This window comes from Copadichromis virginalis, linkage group LG14 (genome assembly GCF_057382275.1).
Source record: "Copadichromis virginalis isolate Kocher_CV1m ecotype Utaka linkage group LG14, C_Virginalis_male_GT1.1, whole genome shotgun sequence".
NCBI lineage: Eukaryota > Metazoa > Chordata > Actinopteri > Cichliformes > Cichlidae > Copadichromis > Copadichromis virginalis.
This window is the reverse complement of record NC_140631.1, coordinates 2,660,412-2,677,033: the sequence shown is the minus strand read 5'-3', so window position 1 is coordinate 2,677,033 and position 16,622 is coordinate 2,660,412. Positions and strand designations below refer to the sequence as shown.

The window sequence follows — 16,622 nt, the reverse complement described above, 5'->3', positions numbered from 1 at the left end:
CACTGCCCTCCAGAATTCTCAGGTAACAACCTAATTTACATATGAATGACTAGCCAATGTAGCTTCCACTTGGCTGAAGCTAAAGCTTAGCTAAAAGCCTACCAGGTAGAAAGCCAAATGGCTGCTCTCTGGGACTCTAAGCAGCAGTGTGTGATGAAGGGGCGGCAGATGACGGTGAAAGTGTTGGATTTAGGAATTTGCATCGTATGACACAGTGTGACTTCCGTGTTTTTAAAAGCCACAAATAAAGCTTCTGTACTCTGTGTGACCTGCTGGCATGGACATGCTTCATCAGCTTCTGACTGCAGAGTCATGTTATGCAGGCCATCAGCGTGTCCTTTAGCTTAATGACAGCAGCGCCTCCGTAACACGAGCTGATATAGTTTTAAAGATGAGGAGCACATTTCTCTATTTTTGTTTTGGGTGATTTTCTCTCACAGTTCCACAGAAACTAGTCCAGGGCTGCTTCTGAGAAACTGAACTGAAAATGAATTGTAAGTCCAGCACAGGAAGTACTTTCCTCCTGTCAGCTTTCCTTTTACTGACATCGTACTGTAGGTCTTGCAGTATTCCAGAGTCACCAACATTACTGCATCCAAGCTGTTATGTTAAATGTTACATTTGTTATATTTTTGAACGACAAACTTCAAATGGTTTTGTTTTTTTTCTCAGTTGTCGGTGAAACCTGATGACGTTGGTCAAAACTCTTCTTTGCTCACACATTGGCAGCTTTTGTCACTGTGGTGTTTGGATGGGCTGACGTCTCGATCGTGTTACAGGCGGTGGAGCAGCTCGTGTTTAACGTTACGATTATGTGTGTGTTTTAGGTGATCTACACCTCGTTTGGAGGCTCTGCCAAAGGGCTGCACTTTAACAATCTGATCGTGGGTTTGGTGCTTCTGACCAGAGGACGTGATGAGGAGAAGGCAAAGTGTAAGTATCTGTTTAGGCCATGAGATGTTGATTTCATTTCCCTCTCTCTTGTCTCGCTTTAAAAAAAACAAAACAAAAAACAGAATAAAAGTCGTTTTAAAATTTGTTTTTTATGAGATATAATGTAAGCTTTAAGCTAATGCAGTTTAGTTATAGTCAAGGAGTGATCACGGGTTGCCATGGCTACTGCCACAGTTGGATAAACATACTTACTGTCATTAAAGTAATTTATTACATCATTACCTACTATGAAAAGTCATTTGTTAAAGTATTTCTAAATTGCTAAAACGAACCCCCTTTGCATGTAGACGGGGTGTCATGGTTAAACATCCGGAGGCTGTATTTCCTGTCATATATTTACCTTTAAGTGCTTTCACTCTACCTCTTTTCATAGCGAGTTGCACTCGGTAATATCTCCACCACCAAATAATCAGCATCAGGCTGGTTCGAGCTAGCTTTAGCTGAACTAAATGCTGTTTCTGAGGCTGAGCTCTGGCACAGGTATTAACAGGCCTCGTGTTTTGAAGGTACTGTTTAAAAATGTGAAGAACTAATTAGCAGCTGACCCTTGTGAACACTTCTCAGTATCTCAGCCGTGTAAAGGCCCGACAGACTCCTGGATTTGTTCCACGATTACTTGGTGAAATTTCCCTCTGGGCTTTGACTCGGACATTTATCCTAAGCCTCGTCCAGTGCTGTCTTGGATGTTTGCTTTCATACTGAAAGATGAACAATTATGTAGATTTCTGTTGAGGTCATCAAACTGTTCTTTGTTGTATTTTAGAAGCTAATAAAACAAATAATGAGACGACTCGTTCCACAGATATTTTTTCCCCACTATCAATTTTATATCTGTAAACTTTAAGAAACTAGCAATCACTCATTTTAACCTGCGGTTTAGTCCTTTATAATATCTGTCTCCATTCTTTGTTCCATGCTAAGTGTTACTTGGAACAAAATCCATCCCGGATACGGATGTTGGCATCCGTCGAGTTATTTATAGGCAACATATGTTGAACGTGACAAAACAAACGAATGATGAAATTAACATAAACGAAACAGATTTGGGGCTTTATAATAAAAGTTTTTCTTAAAAATCTTTTAAATGTTAATAGTTACTGTATGTGTGATGACATTCGTCGACGCACTCGTTAAGGAGGAGATGGGGTACATGCATATATACATACACTGTGATCAAAGAGAAAAGATGCAGTGTTCATAGTTGTCACATCACTACTGGGACACGTCCACCTGGAAGACAAAACAGTACTGCGGTCCTCCAGCTGTCCTCTAAACGTCTTCAGATTTAACTTGGCACAGCACCAGCTTCCAGAAGGGCGTGGCATATAGCACCAACCTGTGAACACACCTACACCTACCCCGCCTTACAGGCCAAATCATTCTCCACGGCAACCAGGCTGTCAGTGGCGGCTCAGTGAAACTGTAGGAATGGTTTAGCCGACACCGGACAAATACTCTGACACGTGACAAATGAATGAATTTACACGTGGTACTTGAAGCTAGCTGTAGCAGTTATCTTTGCTTTAACGGTGAAGTTTCTTGTTCTTCGCCTCCCACACGGTGGTGTTATTTACCCATCCAGCAGGTCACAAGTCCCCAAAAATCACGGTTTCTCTTCATATCTTTGTCTCCCCTCCATGAAGAGATGAACGTAGTCTTGGCTCGAGATAAAAACAAAACTTTAGTCTTGCAGTACTACTGACCGTCCACTGCTGACCGTCATGATGGAGCGATGTTTTGCCCGACAGGGTGGCGAGTCGCTCACGTGACTGAAAACTATGAAAAAGCGAGTCAGCGAAGTCGGAACTGCAGCGAAACACTTGAATTTAATCTGGGAACAAAACATTGAAATGTTGAACTTGTCAGTGGACTGATGACAGCTGGTGAGTGGTTCTGTTTTACTGCAAAACATCATTTTTAGAAGGTATTTCTACATATACAGCTTCAGAAAAGCTCGCTCACCTTAACTGTCCAAGCACACATGGGCCGGAAACTCTCAGAACTGTGTGAGACATCTGGTTGATTTCTTTGTAGGATAGGCTACAAGCTGAAGGAGCGACTGTTTTGAGACCACAGTGATTGAAATGTTTCGTTTCTTTTTGTTTTTCATGCTTTTGGTTCGTCTCCTCTTCCTCAGGCTCATTCTGGTAGTCGTATCTCACATGTCGCAGGCATTCAAATCCATCAGGACATTATTGACATTGAGACTTTTATCAGCTCATTGCTGCTGTGTGCTGGACGCCTGCGTTCCTGTGATAAAGCTGAGCTTTCTTCTTCGTGTGTTTGTGTGCACAGACCTCTTCAGCCTGTTTGCCAGTGATCTGGGGGGATATGCTGCCAGGGAAGATATAGAAGCAGTTCTGCAGGTCCTGGATGGAGAAGTCCCGGCATCCCTGAAGGAGTCCTTCGGCGAGGTGAGCAAACGCTGCAAAAGACTGCACAGCATTAATCTGTTAACTCATGCACTCATGCAAGTGAGCTGCAGACTAATGACTCCTCAGCTTCTATCGCAGAGCGCTTGATCGTTGCAGAGGTTTCAGTCACATGCTTATAAAAGAGCCATTGTTACTAGGAGCGCACAGGGAGCCTCCTCGCTGTGATAATACAAAGTTTGGCTTATCAGCGAGTCATTGTGCTGGTTATTAAAATACCACCTGAAAGCATGCAAACCTCCCCACTCCCACAAATCAAATCAAATCAAATCACTTTTATTGTCACATCACATGTGCAGGCACACTGGCACAGCACATGCGAGTGAAATTCTTGTGTGCGAGCCCCACAAGCAACAGAGATGTGCAAACACAACAACACAAACGAGCAAAATACAAGAATGGCCAACCTGAAACTAATAAATATATGTACAATATATAATAGTGTATGCATTTCTGGATGTGTATACTAAATATTTTCCTACGTGTGTGTGTGTGTGTGTGTGTGTGTGTGTGTGTGTATACACATTTTTACAAATTAAATAGTAAAAAAATAAAATAATAATAATAATAAAATATATAAAATATACAGAGTTGAATATGTGCAAAACAAGTGGCATTTATATACAGTGTGGCATTTATATATAGCATGCAAACATCTCTAGAGACACAACACAATAAAGTCTAATACTCAGGTGTTGCATTTTCCCCTGATGATGTTTATGTCCATTATTATCCTTCTGCAATTACATGTTCACTTCTGAAATCACCACTAACCAAATCCATGTCCAAGACTGATTGTTTCATTTGTTTAGATGCTTATTTGTGGGTTAAACAGAGTCGGGATATTGTTTGTGTGCAGGAGAAACAAAAAAGTCGTTTGGTACTGGGCCACAAGAGTTGAGGCTCCGGGGGGGAATTCATGGTTTTCAGGGTTTTTATCGGCTTTCAGCGTTATTCTTTTATCGTTTTTATCATTAACTTGGTTTCCCTGCTTCTTTTCCTGTGTGTTATGAATAAATCTTCCTTTTTGTTTGGTGCCGGTGTCGTGCCAAACTTGGTACCCCCGACAGAATTTGTTTCCCCTGCGTCAGGAGCACAAGCTGGACTGTCCAAATCACGGACAAACGGTCTCCCACATTGCTGATTTTTAGTTCACAAACACTTCTTATTATGACGCATTACTCCTGAAACTTTGGAGGATTTAGCTCTTTATATAGTAAAGTTACAGGAGAATAAAAATAGTTATCAGCCAAAATGTTAATGGTTTGTTAAAATAATCCCATCTGAGCAATAAATATATAATTTTCTGTAGTAACCCTCAAACTGAATGGTAATGTAACGATACTAATTTTTCACTTTTTCACAAAATGAAAACATCAGTACTTCCTGTGTGCTCCCAGCACAGGGGAAACATTGTCGGGGATACCTACTTTGGCACGACACCGGCACTGGTTTTATTTTGTTGTATTTATCCGCCACACCTTTAAGGCCGGTCCGTGAAAATATTGTTGGACATAAACCGGTCTGCGGCGACCGCTGCTGTAAAGAGTTTTAAAACATCAAAAGAAGGCAAACCTAAGGTTCAACTGAAAATAGTGCACGTGTATTTAAGAGCCTTCTTGGAGCACAATAAATATCACTCAATGATTTCACAATGAGTTTATTGGAGCTATCATTAGCAGTGCTAGCACCAGCATGTAGGCTAACGTCCACACACATGTACGTAATGTGGTTGCACAGTTTATGTGCAGCTGTTAACATTATTTATCGCTGAAGTATCAAAATAATTTAAGTCAAGTCCTTCTAGAGGGAGGTGTTGCAGCTCGGCTCGCTCTATTTTGACCAGCTTGTGTTTGTGGTGCCAATCATCTCGCTGACTGAAGCACACATACAGAGTTCAGGCCTTAGCAAAGCCATTGTGACATATAACATGTTTAAGTGTCACTTTGGTTTTAAAGGGGTGGCTGCATTACCTGCTGCCTCGGCCACTGGTAGTCCAGGTGTGCACGAGGCCTACAGTAGCTCTAAGTTTGTGCACGAGGGAACATTTGCATTCATCGGGGATCGTTACGATTCATCAGGTTTCTTATATTAGAGCCTCGTCTGTCGTTCTCTGTTTGATGTTTGCAGCGTGAAACTGACATCTGTCAACTGAATAGAGCTTCCACCTTGATGTGAAGCAAAGTGCATTTCCCTTATCTATGTTTGCGCCCTCGTCCTTGGCTACTTTCTGCAGTCCTGCCCCGGCACTTGTCACTCATTTTGATGAGCTGACTTCTTTAAAATGTCAGTAAACTTCTGTTGGGGGAAAAAGACGTTCAAGAAGCAGAAGTCGGTGCTTCTCATCACGACCGAATGATTCGATTTGTCAGACTTTGTGTAATTTGTTAGTTTAAATTTAAAAGCCCTAAACTCCAAATCACTTTGACTGATGAATAACAATAGCTAATGAGTCCGTAGCGACGGGCCAAAGCCTTTCCTCATTAAATAGCCAAACGAGGATGGACTCGGCACACGGCTGGCGATCGGTGTTTTGGCGACAGCAGATTCATTTTGCCTTTCTGTTTGTGCAGGGAGACAAGGTCAACTACGATCGCTTCAGGAACTGGCTCCTGCAGGACAAGGAAGCCTTCACTTTGTCCAGATGGCTGCTGTCGGGAGGAGTGTGTGTCACGCTGACGGATGACAGCGACACGCCCACGTTCTACCAGACCCTAGCGGGCGTCACACACCGTAAGGCCACCCCTAAAACAGCGTCCTGCAGCAGTGCGCCTGAATGTTATGTGTTTACTTCACACTTGAGACGCTCAGGTGTTCATTTGATACCTGGTTTGTTTTAGATGGACTTTGGATTGGAATCAGTCTGGATAATTATTCAGCATTTTTAGTCACTACAAGAAATTCTGACCTGCCTGGCCAAACTCTGCAATGCACAAGGCCTTACTAACCAATGTTGCTCCACAGAGAATAACTTAGAAAGCTTTTAATGTGAAACTGCTCCAAGAAAATTGATGGCTTGTAGCTTGTTAAAGCGGAGGGGAGGATTAATAAATAAAACAATAAAAAAAAATAAAACTTCAGCAGGTTAGAGCTGGTTTGAAGAGTAGTGTTTGTAAGGAGAAAAGGAGAGCATCAGACTCTTCTGAGTGGTGGGAATGCAGTTTGTGCTGATGGTGTTCCTGATGCTACCAGGAACCACAAGTTGGTATAAAGTTTGCATTAATACGAGCAGCAGCTGCTGCCAAGATGTGGAGGTTTCTTGCTAGAAGGTGATGACATATACCAGCAGAGATGGGCAGTAACGCGTTACAAGTAACGCGCTACTGTAATCTGATTACTTTTTTCAAGTAACGAGTAAAGTAAGGGATTACTATTGCAAAAACAGTAATTAGATTACCGTTACTTTCCCGTAGGAACGCTGCGTTACTGCGTTACTAAAACCGTAATTTTTTTGCGAGAATGTCTCATGACAGTGACGTAAGCGAGTGCGACGTTAGTGACAACAGCTGTGTGCAGATCAACAATGGATCATATATGGAGTGCAGAGAGAGTATGAGCGTGCAGCGTTTAAAGCGTGGAAGTACTGACCTTACTTTGAGTTTGATTCCATAAAAAGTGACAAAAACATTAGTGTCCGCTGTGCGTGGGAAGAAAACTTCTTTTTACAGCGAAAAAACCCCTAAACTTCCAACAAGCACCGAGTAGCTACGACGTAATGGGAAACTCACAGAGAAACTCGCGGATTCTTCCACTGACCGCGGCACACCTGCACCAGGGTAAACCTCCGCCTACCCCACTCCTGCTTTACAGGTGAAAATAGAGCAACAGGACCGCTGAGTCTTTTGACTTTATTTATTTTCTGCTGTGTTTTACTTGCATCTATTTGAAAGACTGAGTGTAAACACAAAAAATATTTTATTTTATGTGCTGGAATGTGCAGAAAATAGGTTTAAATGTTAAACTAATTTCTTCCAGTCAGAGAATGTTGCAGATAATTTAATGTTTGCTTGATGCATAAAGTTAAAAGATTAAAACTAATAAAACAAGTTTTAAAAAGGGACTTTTCCATTTGATTACATTTTGTATGATTATGTAGAAAAAGTAGAATTGGGCTGAAAGATCTATTTATCACCTCTTCAGGTTGTAAATCCTGTTTTTAAAAAGTAACTAAGTAATTAATTACTTTTGAAAATAAGTAATCAGTAAAGTAACGGGATTACTTTTTTGGGGAAGTAATCAGTAATTAGTTACTGATTACTTTTTTCAAGTAACTTGACCAACACTGTATACCAGTAAACACAGGCTGCTGGGAGGAGCCTGTTGAATGTGAAGGTGCAGCCCCGTCTGATTGGTCGCGCAGAACGTTTGATTATTTGTAAATATTTGTTCCTGAATTCGAAGCAGCGAAACGTGCTGGTGGTTATTCTCTTCGTCTTGTTGCTTTCTGTTCTGTTTGCACGAACTGAACCCTCGGCTTGGACCGAGCTGCAGAACCACTGAAAAATTAAAACTCAGGATCCTTCCACACCTGTTTCAATGAGACTGATGTCATTTTAATTACATTTTGTTTGTGTGTTGTTGTTGTTGTTGTTGCCTGTGTTTAATTGTGTAATATTTGTAACTGTGAGATACTTGCTGCTGCCTGTTTCGGCCAGGTCTCCCTTAAGAAAGAGGTTTTGAATCTCAGTGGGAGGTTAAATAAAAAAGCAGGGACTAAAAGTGAAATATTTCAGGGACGTGATAGATTCACTGTGTGATGTTCTGCCATATCGTAGTGAGTGAAACGGACATTTTCCCATTTCCATCTTCTTCTTCCTGCACCTCGGTCTTGGAGAGCAAACGTCTCAGGAAACACCACAAACGTCTCCCGGCGTGCGTTCCAGCTCCGACAGCGTTACACTTAAAACGTGCTGTTTTTAAACCCACTGACCCCGATTCTTATTTCATGTCGTCTTCCAGCTTCGTGACTCCATCACTCCTTCATATGAATCGCGAGTTCTTGTCAAAGTGTGAACCAGAGAACATGAATGTTGATGCTGTCGAGTGTCTTCCCATGCTGACAGCCACCTCTGTCCCAGCCGGCTCTTATGTAACAAAAGTATTTGAATGGGTGGTTTTATTTCTGCCTGATGTTACTGATTGATTTGTGAAAGACTGTTCAGGGTCAGTAAGTGTAGTATAGTGCAGCGTGTGCAGTACAGGACGTTACACGAGTCCTTAAAGATATTGTCCTGATGAGAGAAACTTTGCTTTGCTTGTGTAAAATGAAGGAGCTGAAAAAGGCTTGATAATGAAACCTTTTCATACCCTACAGTTCACTTTAGAAACACGCTGTGGTTTGCAGATACAAAGCCTTATTACCAGCCCAGACGTTTGATCTACAGCACAGTGTGTCTAAAAACATGATTACGTCACTCAGAAACAGCAAGTTTTTACTCTACGACAAAGAGTTTAAGACAAAAAAGAAAAGAAAAAAATTGGTTACTGTTATTGTGTTGAGGACGTCCTCGCATACTAAGCTCGACATAAGCAGGTCATAGTGTGTCTATGCTTGCAAAAAGTCTTTTAAAAGAAGTAGTGTGTGATGTAGCAGTACACTTATTCTGTCAACACGTCTCCACAAATCAGATTTTTTAAAAACGTTATTCTAAAACGATTTCTTAGCCAACTTCATGCCACATGATTCCCTGACCTCATTATACCTTAGATCCACATTGTTCCACAAACACAGAGAGATGCATGTGGGTGTGTCACATTGGTTTGTGGCTTTTAGCTCAGTTTTCCACATTTGCGTCTCACAGTTACAGTGAGAGTAACGATGGAGCGATCGTACGAACAGCAGTGATTGCTGGCATGTCAAACAAAAGCACGTTCTGTTGTTTGCTGTAGGTCAGTGTTTTCACAAGACCAAGAAGTAAATTTAGCCCGTTAAGTTCAGATGGCTGCAAAGAAGCTGTGTTGTCCAGAGAAGCTGAGGTTGTCTTTAATCTGGCTGCTACCAGCTTATCCTCTTACCTTTGCGTCTCTTGATCTGTATTTGTGAGTGTGAGATGAAGAGAGAGCATGACTGACACGGCCCTGGTTCATGACTCTTTCCAGAACGAGAACATAAAGCGTGACTCGCGGCGGAGCTTAGCACGGTGAATCTGCTGCTAACATGCTAGCTTGGATGCTATCTTGGAGTTATTTGAGTAGAAATCCTTGGAAATAACCTTCCAGGCAGCTGATGCGGGGAGTTTTGCTGTGCTACGTACTGGCGGTGGCAACACCTGTGTAAGGATGTTCCCTGGATAATGGTATGGTATCTCTGCTGCCACTCGGACAGAGTAGCACCTCTGGGTGGGTATCAGACCTGCAGGGCGCCATGACGTGTAACGGCCCGTCATCAGATCGGTTTTGTCATTCAAATGAAAAGTACCTGGATTTGTTTTTCGTTGGTAGATTTATGCGTACCAGCATCTGAGTAGCACATCTAGCATAGCAGCAGTGCAGGTCCTTGGGCTCTGTAGAAGTTAATGCACGTACTCAGAAGAGAAGACTGCTAAACTGAAGCTCATCATCATTATAAAGACGTTAAATCCAGCAAAGAATGGCTCTTGTGTGTCTTCGAGTCTACGCCAGTGTTTGTAGAAGTGAGCCTATGGTGGATGGGAGATGTGCAGGAGTGGATCCAAAGTGAGCCTCGTGAGTTTTATAGATTAGCAGTCAGACCGTCATTTGACTGAATCAGAGCCTTCAGTAATATTTCTGGCTTGTATCATTTCCTCCATGCAGTCTCCGTACAGTCCCTGGTGTAAATCATTCGTTTTGTATTCAGTGTTTCCTTTAACTTTAAATGTCTGAACCAGGAAGTGAGAAAGGTCGTCGAGCTGTGTCGACGTCCGTGTCTTTACTACAGAGAGTTATAAAAACCTTCTCTGAGTCAGAGAGAAGTCTGGGCTTCAGCTTCACCTGCCTCCCATCACTGCAACCTGTTTGTTACCCGTAGCTGCTAAAAACAAGCTTTCAGCCCACCTGACCGAGAATCCACAGTCCAGTTTCTACCAGGAAGTGCCGGCCATTTGATTCATACGTCTGCGTTTGACAACTATTATCATTTTGGCTACCTGCCACAGGCTAGCTGACTAGCTGCTGAATCCAGTTAGCTTAAGCTGCAGATTAGAAAGTTAAAGGAGGAGGCTGGTTGTTACCCCGGGCGGAGCTTCATGTGCTATATCGGTCTGATCCGTATCACTTTGTGACAACCAGAGGCAAATTCTCCCATTGCTCATTGCATAACCCTACCCTGGGTTTACTGATGATGATTGTGTGTGTGTGTGTGTGTGTGTGTGTGTGTGTGTGTGTGTGTGTGTGTGTGTGTGTGTGTGTGGTCACCAAATGTAATTGCTTAATTAGCAATAATTAGTTTATATGATCCTAAATTTGTACTTGTGGACTTGTATTAAATTTCCGATGACACGTTTGAATAAATTTTTGTATTTCTTTCTTTCGGATGGTTAAACGTCACCTGGGCTACACCTGAAAGAACAACATCCTGACCTGTCTTTAAACATTAACAAAACGCTCTGTTATAATCAGTGAGAGTTGTGACACCACAAAGTCGTCGTTTTAGCCGGCTTTCATTGCTGACATGAAATAGGCTCAATATTATCAATTTATTGGTTCTTTCTCAGTCTCACTGAGCAACGTGCTTAAAGCCATAAACACACACAGCGCTTTAAATACTGAACTAGTGTTCAGCGTGTCTTCTCACACACCTTTTTGTCACTGTTTTGTTTGCAGCAGTTGCAATGCTTTCATTCTGTATTAGTTATTTAAACCGTTTAAAGAAATCAGAAAGGAAACAGAACGACCTTCATCCTTTTAGACTGTTCTCATGGAGAAGATGTGAACGTAGACGGGAACATAACCAAACCAGCTGCTAGGAGAAGCTGGCCGACTGTTTCTCAGTGGAGGATAATGACCGAGCTCTGCTGAGGCAGTGGAGACAGCCTGGTTCTCCCCAGGAGATCCTTTCTTCTGCTGATGTACGATAAAGTATCTGAGTGCGCTCGTGTCGTGTTGCTCCTCCATACTCCCACAGAAGTTCTTCCCTCACCTGTCAGCAGCATCACTTATGGATCGCATGCTCCCGTGTTTTCTTTCCTCTTTGCCCTCAAGCACCATATTTATGATTCAGTACACAGTGTTATTTTTCTCCGTTTGCATGGTTTGTACAGTAATAAAATTCAGTTAGAGCTGCATGACGTGAGAAAAATGTGCATCAGTAATGAAGATGCAAGAAGAAGGTTTGAAGTTTAGAAGTTTTAGCCGACACAGCTTAAGTAAAAATATCCGATTAAGCTTAATAACCTGTAAAGAAAAAGATAACGATTAACGCAGATGCTTCATGTACGCTGGGCTGCATTAACAGCTGATCTGCCTGCATTAGACATGCTGATGCGCCTCACATGTAAAGAGACGTTCAGGTCTGCAGTGCATGTTTGCAAACGGCTTTCATCTGGACGATCTAAAATACAGTTTGCTTTTATCTTTCCATTCTCACATCAACGGTGCTGGATTGGTCATTTACAGAAATCAGGTCAAATTCAGATCTGCGGTGTTTCAACTGTTTCTTTGTTGTTCCATTTTAAATTACACATTCGTTTTGGCTCTGTGGCTCAGTGCCGCAGACAGTAACCGTGTAGCCGCGTGGCAGCTGTTCCATAGTTTTGTTACTGTAACCAGGATAATATTGTTTGAAATAAAAACACAGACGGCTCCGTCAGCTTCCAACGTGACATTTTGAAGTGACCTTGAGCAAAAGGGGGTGGAGTGAAGTTATCAGCTGATACTAGCTAGCTTGTTTGGCATGCTGATTTAATCAACTGTGAGCAGCAGTGTACAGACTAACACACCTGTTTATGAGTTCCCAGCAACAGACTAACAGAACACGACGTTTGGCTCTCGTGTTCTTGGCTGTTCTGTACCACAGCACCTCATCTGTCCCGTGCTTCCATTTAGTGATGCAGAAACACCAACACCCCAGAAACGGTGGATGGAGCCCAGCCGGTTGTGTTAGCACACCGGACGTCCTGGAGCCAGTCTCAGGAAGAAATATAGTTTTTGTTTTATTTTGTTCTTCTGCATTTGTCTCGTTTTCACTTTATGTATATGTTGGCAGTCTCTGGATGAATGCGTTGACTTTAGAAAGTCCAAACAGGCTTTAAACCTGTCTCATAAAAACTTTCTGATTTGCTGTTCCTAATTCTTGGAAAGTGTGGAGAAACTGCTCAATCAAATGTCACTGTGCAACATTCGCCTGCAGTACGATCCTTCAGTGACAAATATCTGACTGCCCGTCTCTGTGCGTCTCCTGCAGTGGAGGAGTCTGACATTATAGACTTGGAGAAGCGCTACTGGTTGCTGAAAGCTCAGTCCAGGACCGGCCGCTTTGACTTGGAAACCTTCGTTCCTCTCGTCTCTCCTCCTATTCATGCGTCACTGAGTGAAGGTAAGACGATACTTGCTCACTTTCATATCTGCATAGCTTTGCAATAATGATGAAGAAACGAGACCAAAGTGGCGTTCTCGCTTTGAATACGCGACCTCAGCAGAGAACACGACCTGCTTTAAGCGTGCCTAATGTTATGTGTTGTTGATCTTGTTTTTTAGGCTTGTTTCACGCCTTCGATGAAAATCGGGACAATCACATCGACTTTAAAGAGATCTCTTGTGGGCTCTCCGCATGCTGCAGGGGGCCTGTTGCTGAGAGACAGAAATGTAAGGCTCGCTGTGGATTCAGATCCACACAGACACCCCACACAAGTCCCACCGCTGCCCATAACAAGCCCGTTTCTCAGTTGAAGCTGATATCCAGGGTTTAAATGTCTTTTTTTTCCTTAAAGAAAGTCCCGATCGGTCGGTACAGTCATGGACCGCTCTCATCAGGACTTCCACTGGTGCTTGAAATTACATTTGCACTGGCAGCAGTGGCAGCGTGTCGGATTTCCTGCTCGTACACTGAACGGCACGATGCATCGGCGTGGTGCTTCATCAACATCATAAACGTCTTTTTGGTCTCTTTCACTTCCAGTTTGCTTTAAAGTGTTTGATGTGGACCGTGATGGGGTTCTGTCTCGAGATGAGCTTCATGAAATGGTGGTGGCCTTGCTGGAGGTGTGGAAGGACAATCGGACAGACTTACTCCCTGTAAGTAAACTCACACTGTCACACACACGCACACAACCCTCCAGTGCGATCAAGGGTGAACTTTCATATTTATGCCTACTGGAACCTGACTCATGCACAGAACTGTGCTCTGTTCTTTTAACTGTGGAAGGTAATTATAGCAGTCAGGGTTTTGTGAGTGAGAGAGGTTTTTCTTTTTCTGATAACAAAATATTTTCTGATCTGTTTAAGAGACGTATGCAAATATGCACATTCAGCATAAATAGAATGTAAATCTGTAAATTTGTTCTCTTTGTGAACTTTTCCACTATCAGCATCGATATTTCTCCCTCCTCGTGTGTTTTTTTTCACTAGTTTTGCATTTGGCTAGGGGCGTTACTGGTAGCATTAGGCGATACCTGGACCCTGCAGAGGTTGCACAGGTAGTTCAACTCCTCCAGGATGGCACATCAATATTTTGCCATTGCCAGAAGGATTGCTGTTTGCTTCAGCACAGTCTGAAGAACATGAAGGAGATTCCAGGAGACCAACAGTTACTCAAGGAGAGCTGGACACGACTCCAGAAGGTCCTTAACCGTCAGCAGGACCGGTATCTGCTCCTTTGTGCACAGAGGAACAGGATAAGCACCGCCAGAGCTACAAAATGACCTCCAGCACTGGTGTGAATGTCTCTGACCAAACAACCAGACTTCATGACGGTGGCCTGAGAGCCCATCATCCTCCACTGGTCCACCACTGTCCATCACTGGCACCTTCTGTTTTTCACAGATGAGAGCAGGTTCACCCTGAGCACATGTGACAGATGTAAAAGGGTCTGAATGAGTCATGGGGAACATTGTTGCATGTAACCTTGTTCAGTAGGGGGGCATATCCACAGAGGGACATACAGACCTCTACAGGCTAGTTAACGGCACCCTGGCTGCCATCAGGTACCAGCATGAACTCCACTGACCCACTGTCAGACCCTGCTCTGGTGTAGTGGGTTCTTACTGGTGCACGACAATGCCCGGCCTCACGTGGTGCAAACGCGCAGTCAGGTACCAAAGGATGAACGAAGTGGTGCCGTCCACTGCTCCCATGCTCACCCAACCTAAATCCAAGTCTGAGACATCAGAGCATCGAGTGTCAGCAGGTTGCGCGTCAGACTGTCCGGGAGCTCAGTGATGGCCTGCTGCAGATCTGGAGGAGGTTAAGACGAGGCGCTTACTGTGTTTTGCTGCATGCTGATCTATTGTGTTGCTGTTGCAGGAGCTGCAGAGTAGTGTGTCAGACATAGTAGAAGACATCCTAAAGATGCACGACACAACTAAGGTAAGACAGCTCCATGTTATCGTCGTTGGAACACAGTCCTGTGCAAAACCTCTAAATACATAAATGCTCATTAGTATTCATGATTAATTTTTAAGGCTTTTAAAGCGTCTGCAGCTTTAAAGAAATCATTGCTCTCATTCAGAAAAAGCAAACACTTTTCACGCGGCCGTGTGAGTGTTGGCTGCTCACTGACAATAACCTCGCAGTCCTCAGCCACCTTATCTTACCCACAGCTATTCGAAGGTGTCACAGCAGTGTTTATTTTCAGAGTTGCGTGCCTGATTATGTTCGCCTTGGTTCTATTTCACTCTCCACCAGCTGGGTCACCTGACCCTCGAGGACTACCAGATCTGGAGTGTAAAGAGCGCTTTGGCCAACGAGTTCCTGAACCTGCTTTTTCAGGTCAGCACCCAGATGCTACAGTCTTAAAACTCACACAGTGTTCACATTGAAGTTGAGTATTTATTCGTTATCCTCGTGTATTTTCATCTTTATCTCGGTTCAGGTGTGCCACATAGTCCTGGGGCTCAGGCCTGCTACTCCAGAGGAGGAGGGGCAAATCATCAGGTACGTACCTGTCCTCGCCACCTGTCCAGTCATTGTTTGGTTGAAAGGTCCGATTTGTGATTTTCTCCTTTGTGTGTGTGTGTAGGGGTTGGTTAGAGAGGGAGAGCAGACATGGGCTGCAGCAAGGCCAGAACTGGTTCCTCATCTCGATGCTGTGGTGGCAGCAGTGGAAAGACTACGTTAAATATGTAAGTAGTGCATTAACGGGAGTTTTTATTGAGCTCTTTTCCCCTCAGACGTCTGTTTCTGTTTTCTGAGCTGAGCAGGTTTCTGGCGTCGGGAGCAAAATGATTGAGCGCGCGTTAGAAATGAGTCTGATCTCTGTCTAACACCTGGAACCTGTTCTGATGGTCGTCAAACCACCTCTGATATGTACCAAGATGTCACAACTTGTCATTAAGGGTACGGGGAGGTTGTCAAACATTGTCATTATGGGGAAAGCTTTAAATATAGCTGCTAATAGCTGACAGCACTGTGGTTAACATATGTTAGGCAGCGTCCCGTGATGCTGTGCGGTGAACGGCACAGGATCGAATATTCAGCGGACACTCTTTGAGTCGCCTTTTCTGCACATAAACGGGAACTGGTCACAATCTCGTTACTCCATGCATTTGTTTATCCGGGGCCTTTTAAAGTCGAGTGCCCTGTTTTCACCTTCACCTCTCATTCACGTTCATACATCACTACAAAGCTTAGCTACAGGCCATTACATGCGTGACAGCTGTCCTGTTATTATCTATATATGTCTCGGGTGTGTGCGATTTAGCAGTGGTATATGTATTTATATTTTCCCCCACTTAAAAACATCTGCGACAGTTTCTGTTTCCATTCATGCACTTCCAGTCAGTGTGTCAGACTCATCGTTGCATCTTGTGCTGTAACTTCACTGGGACAGAAGCAGTGACCATCAGCCAGTAAGATAAAACGTGATAGCGGCTCTCACGGTAAACAATCTTGCCAATTGTGTCGTCTTCCCCTCAGGAGCATAAGGGCATCGTGGTGGAACAGCCGTCCATCCTGAGCTCACTCAGAACTCCAATGGCCACGGCCACCGTTGAGCCTGCCCTCCCTGAAAGCCTGGGAGGACCGGCCACGTCCGGCCACGTCAGCCCCACCGAGGAGAGGTCACCCGATGCCGTGTCCAGTGCCTCAGAGGCTACAGAAACTGGTCAGTCCGCACATCACGGA

General features: G+C 43.6%; 1 protein-coding gene across 4 annotated transcripts in view; it reads left to right on the top strand.

Moving 5' to 3' along the window:
- usp32 (ubiquitin specific peptidase 32) overlaps positions 1–16,622 on the top strand; it is a 67,443-nt gene that overhangs the window by 27,542 nt on the left and 23,279 nt on the right. For all 4 annotated transcript variants that reach the window (XM_085479033.1, XM_085479031.1, XM_085479032.1 and 1 more), the window contains exons 3-13: positions 828–933; positions 3,250–3,368; positions 5,960–6,119; positions 12,748–12,879; positions 13,041–13,148; positions 13,462–13,577; positions 14,805–14,867; positions 15,186–15,269; positions 15,373–15,434; positions 15,520–15,622; positions 16,416–16,602. In XM_085479033.1, the coding sequence (XP_085335159.1) occupies positions 828–933; positions 3,250–3,368; positions 5,960–6,119; positions 12,748–12,879; positions 13,041–13,148; positions 13,462–13,577; positions 14,805–14,867; positions 15,186–15,269; positions 15,373–15,434; positions 15,520–15,622; positions 16,416–16,602 (1,240 nt within the window). The remainder of the gene's footprint in view (positions 1–827; positions 934–3,249; positions 3,369–5,959; positions 6,120–12,747; positions 12,880–13,040; positions 13,149–13,461; positions 13,578–14,804; positions 14,868–15,185; positions 15,270–15,372; positions 15,435–15,519; positions 15,623–16,415; positions 16,603–16,622) is intronic.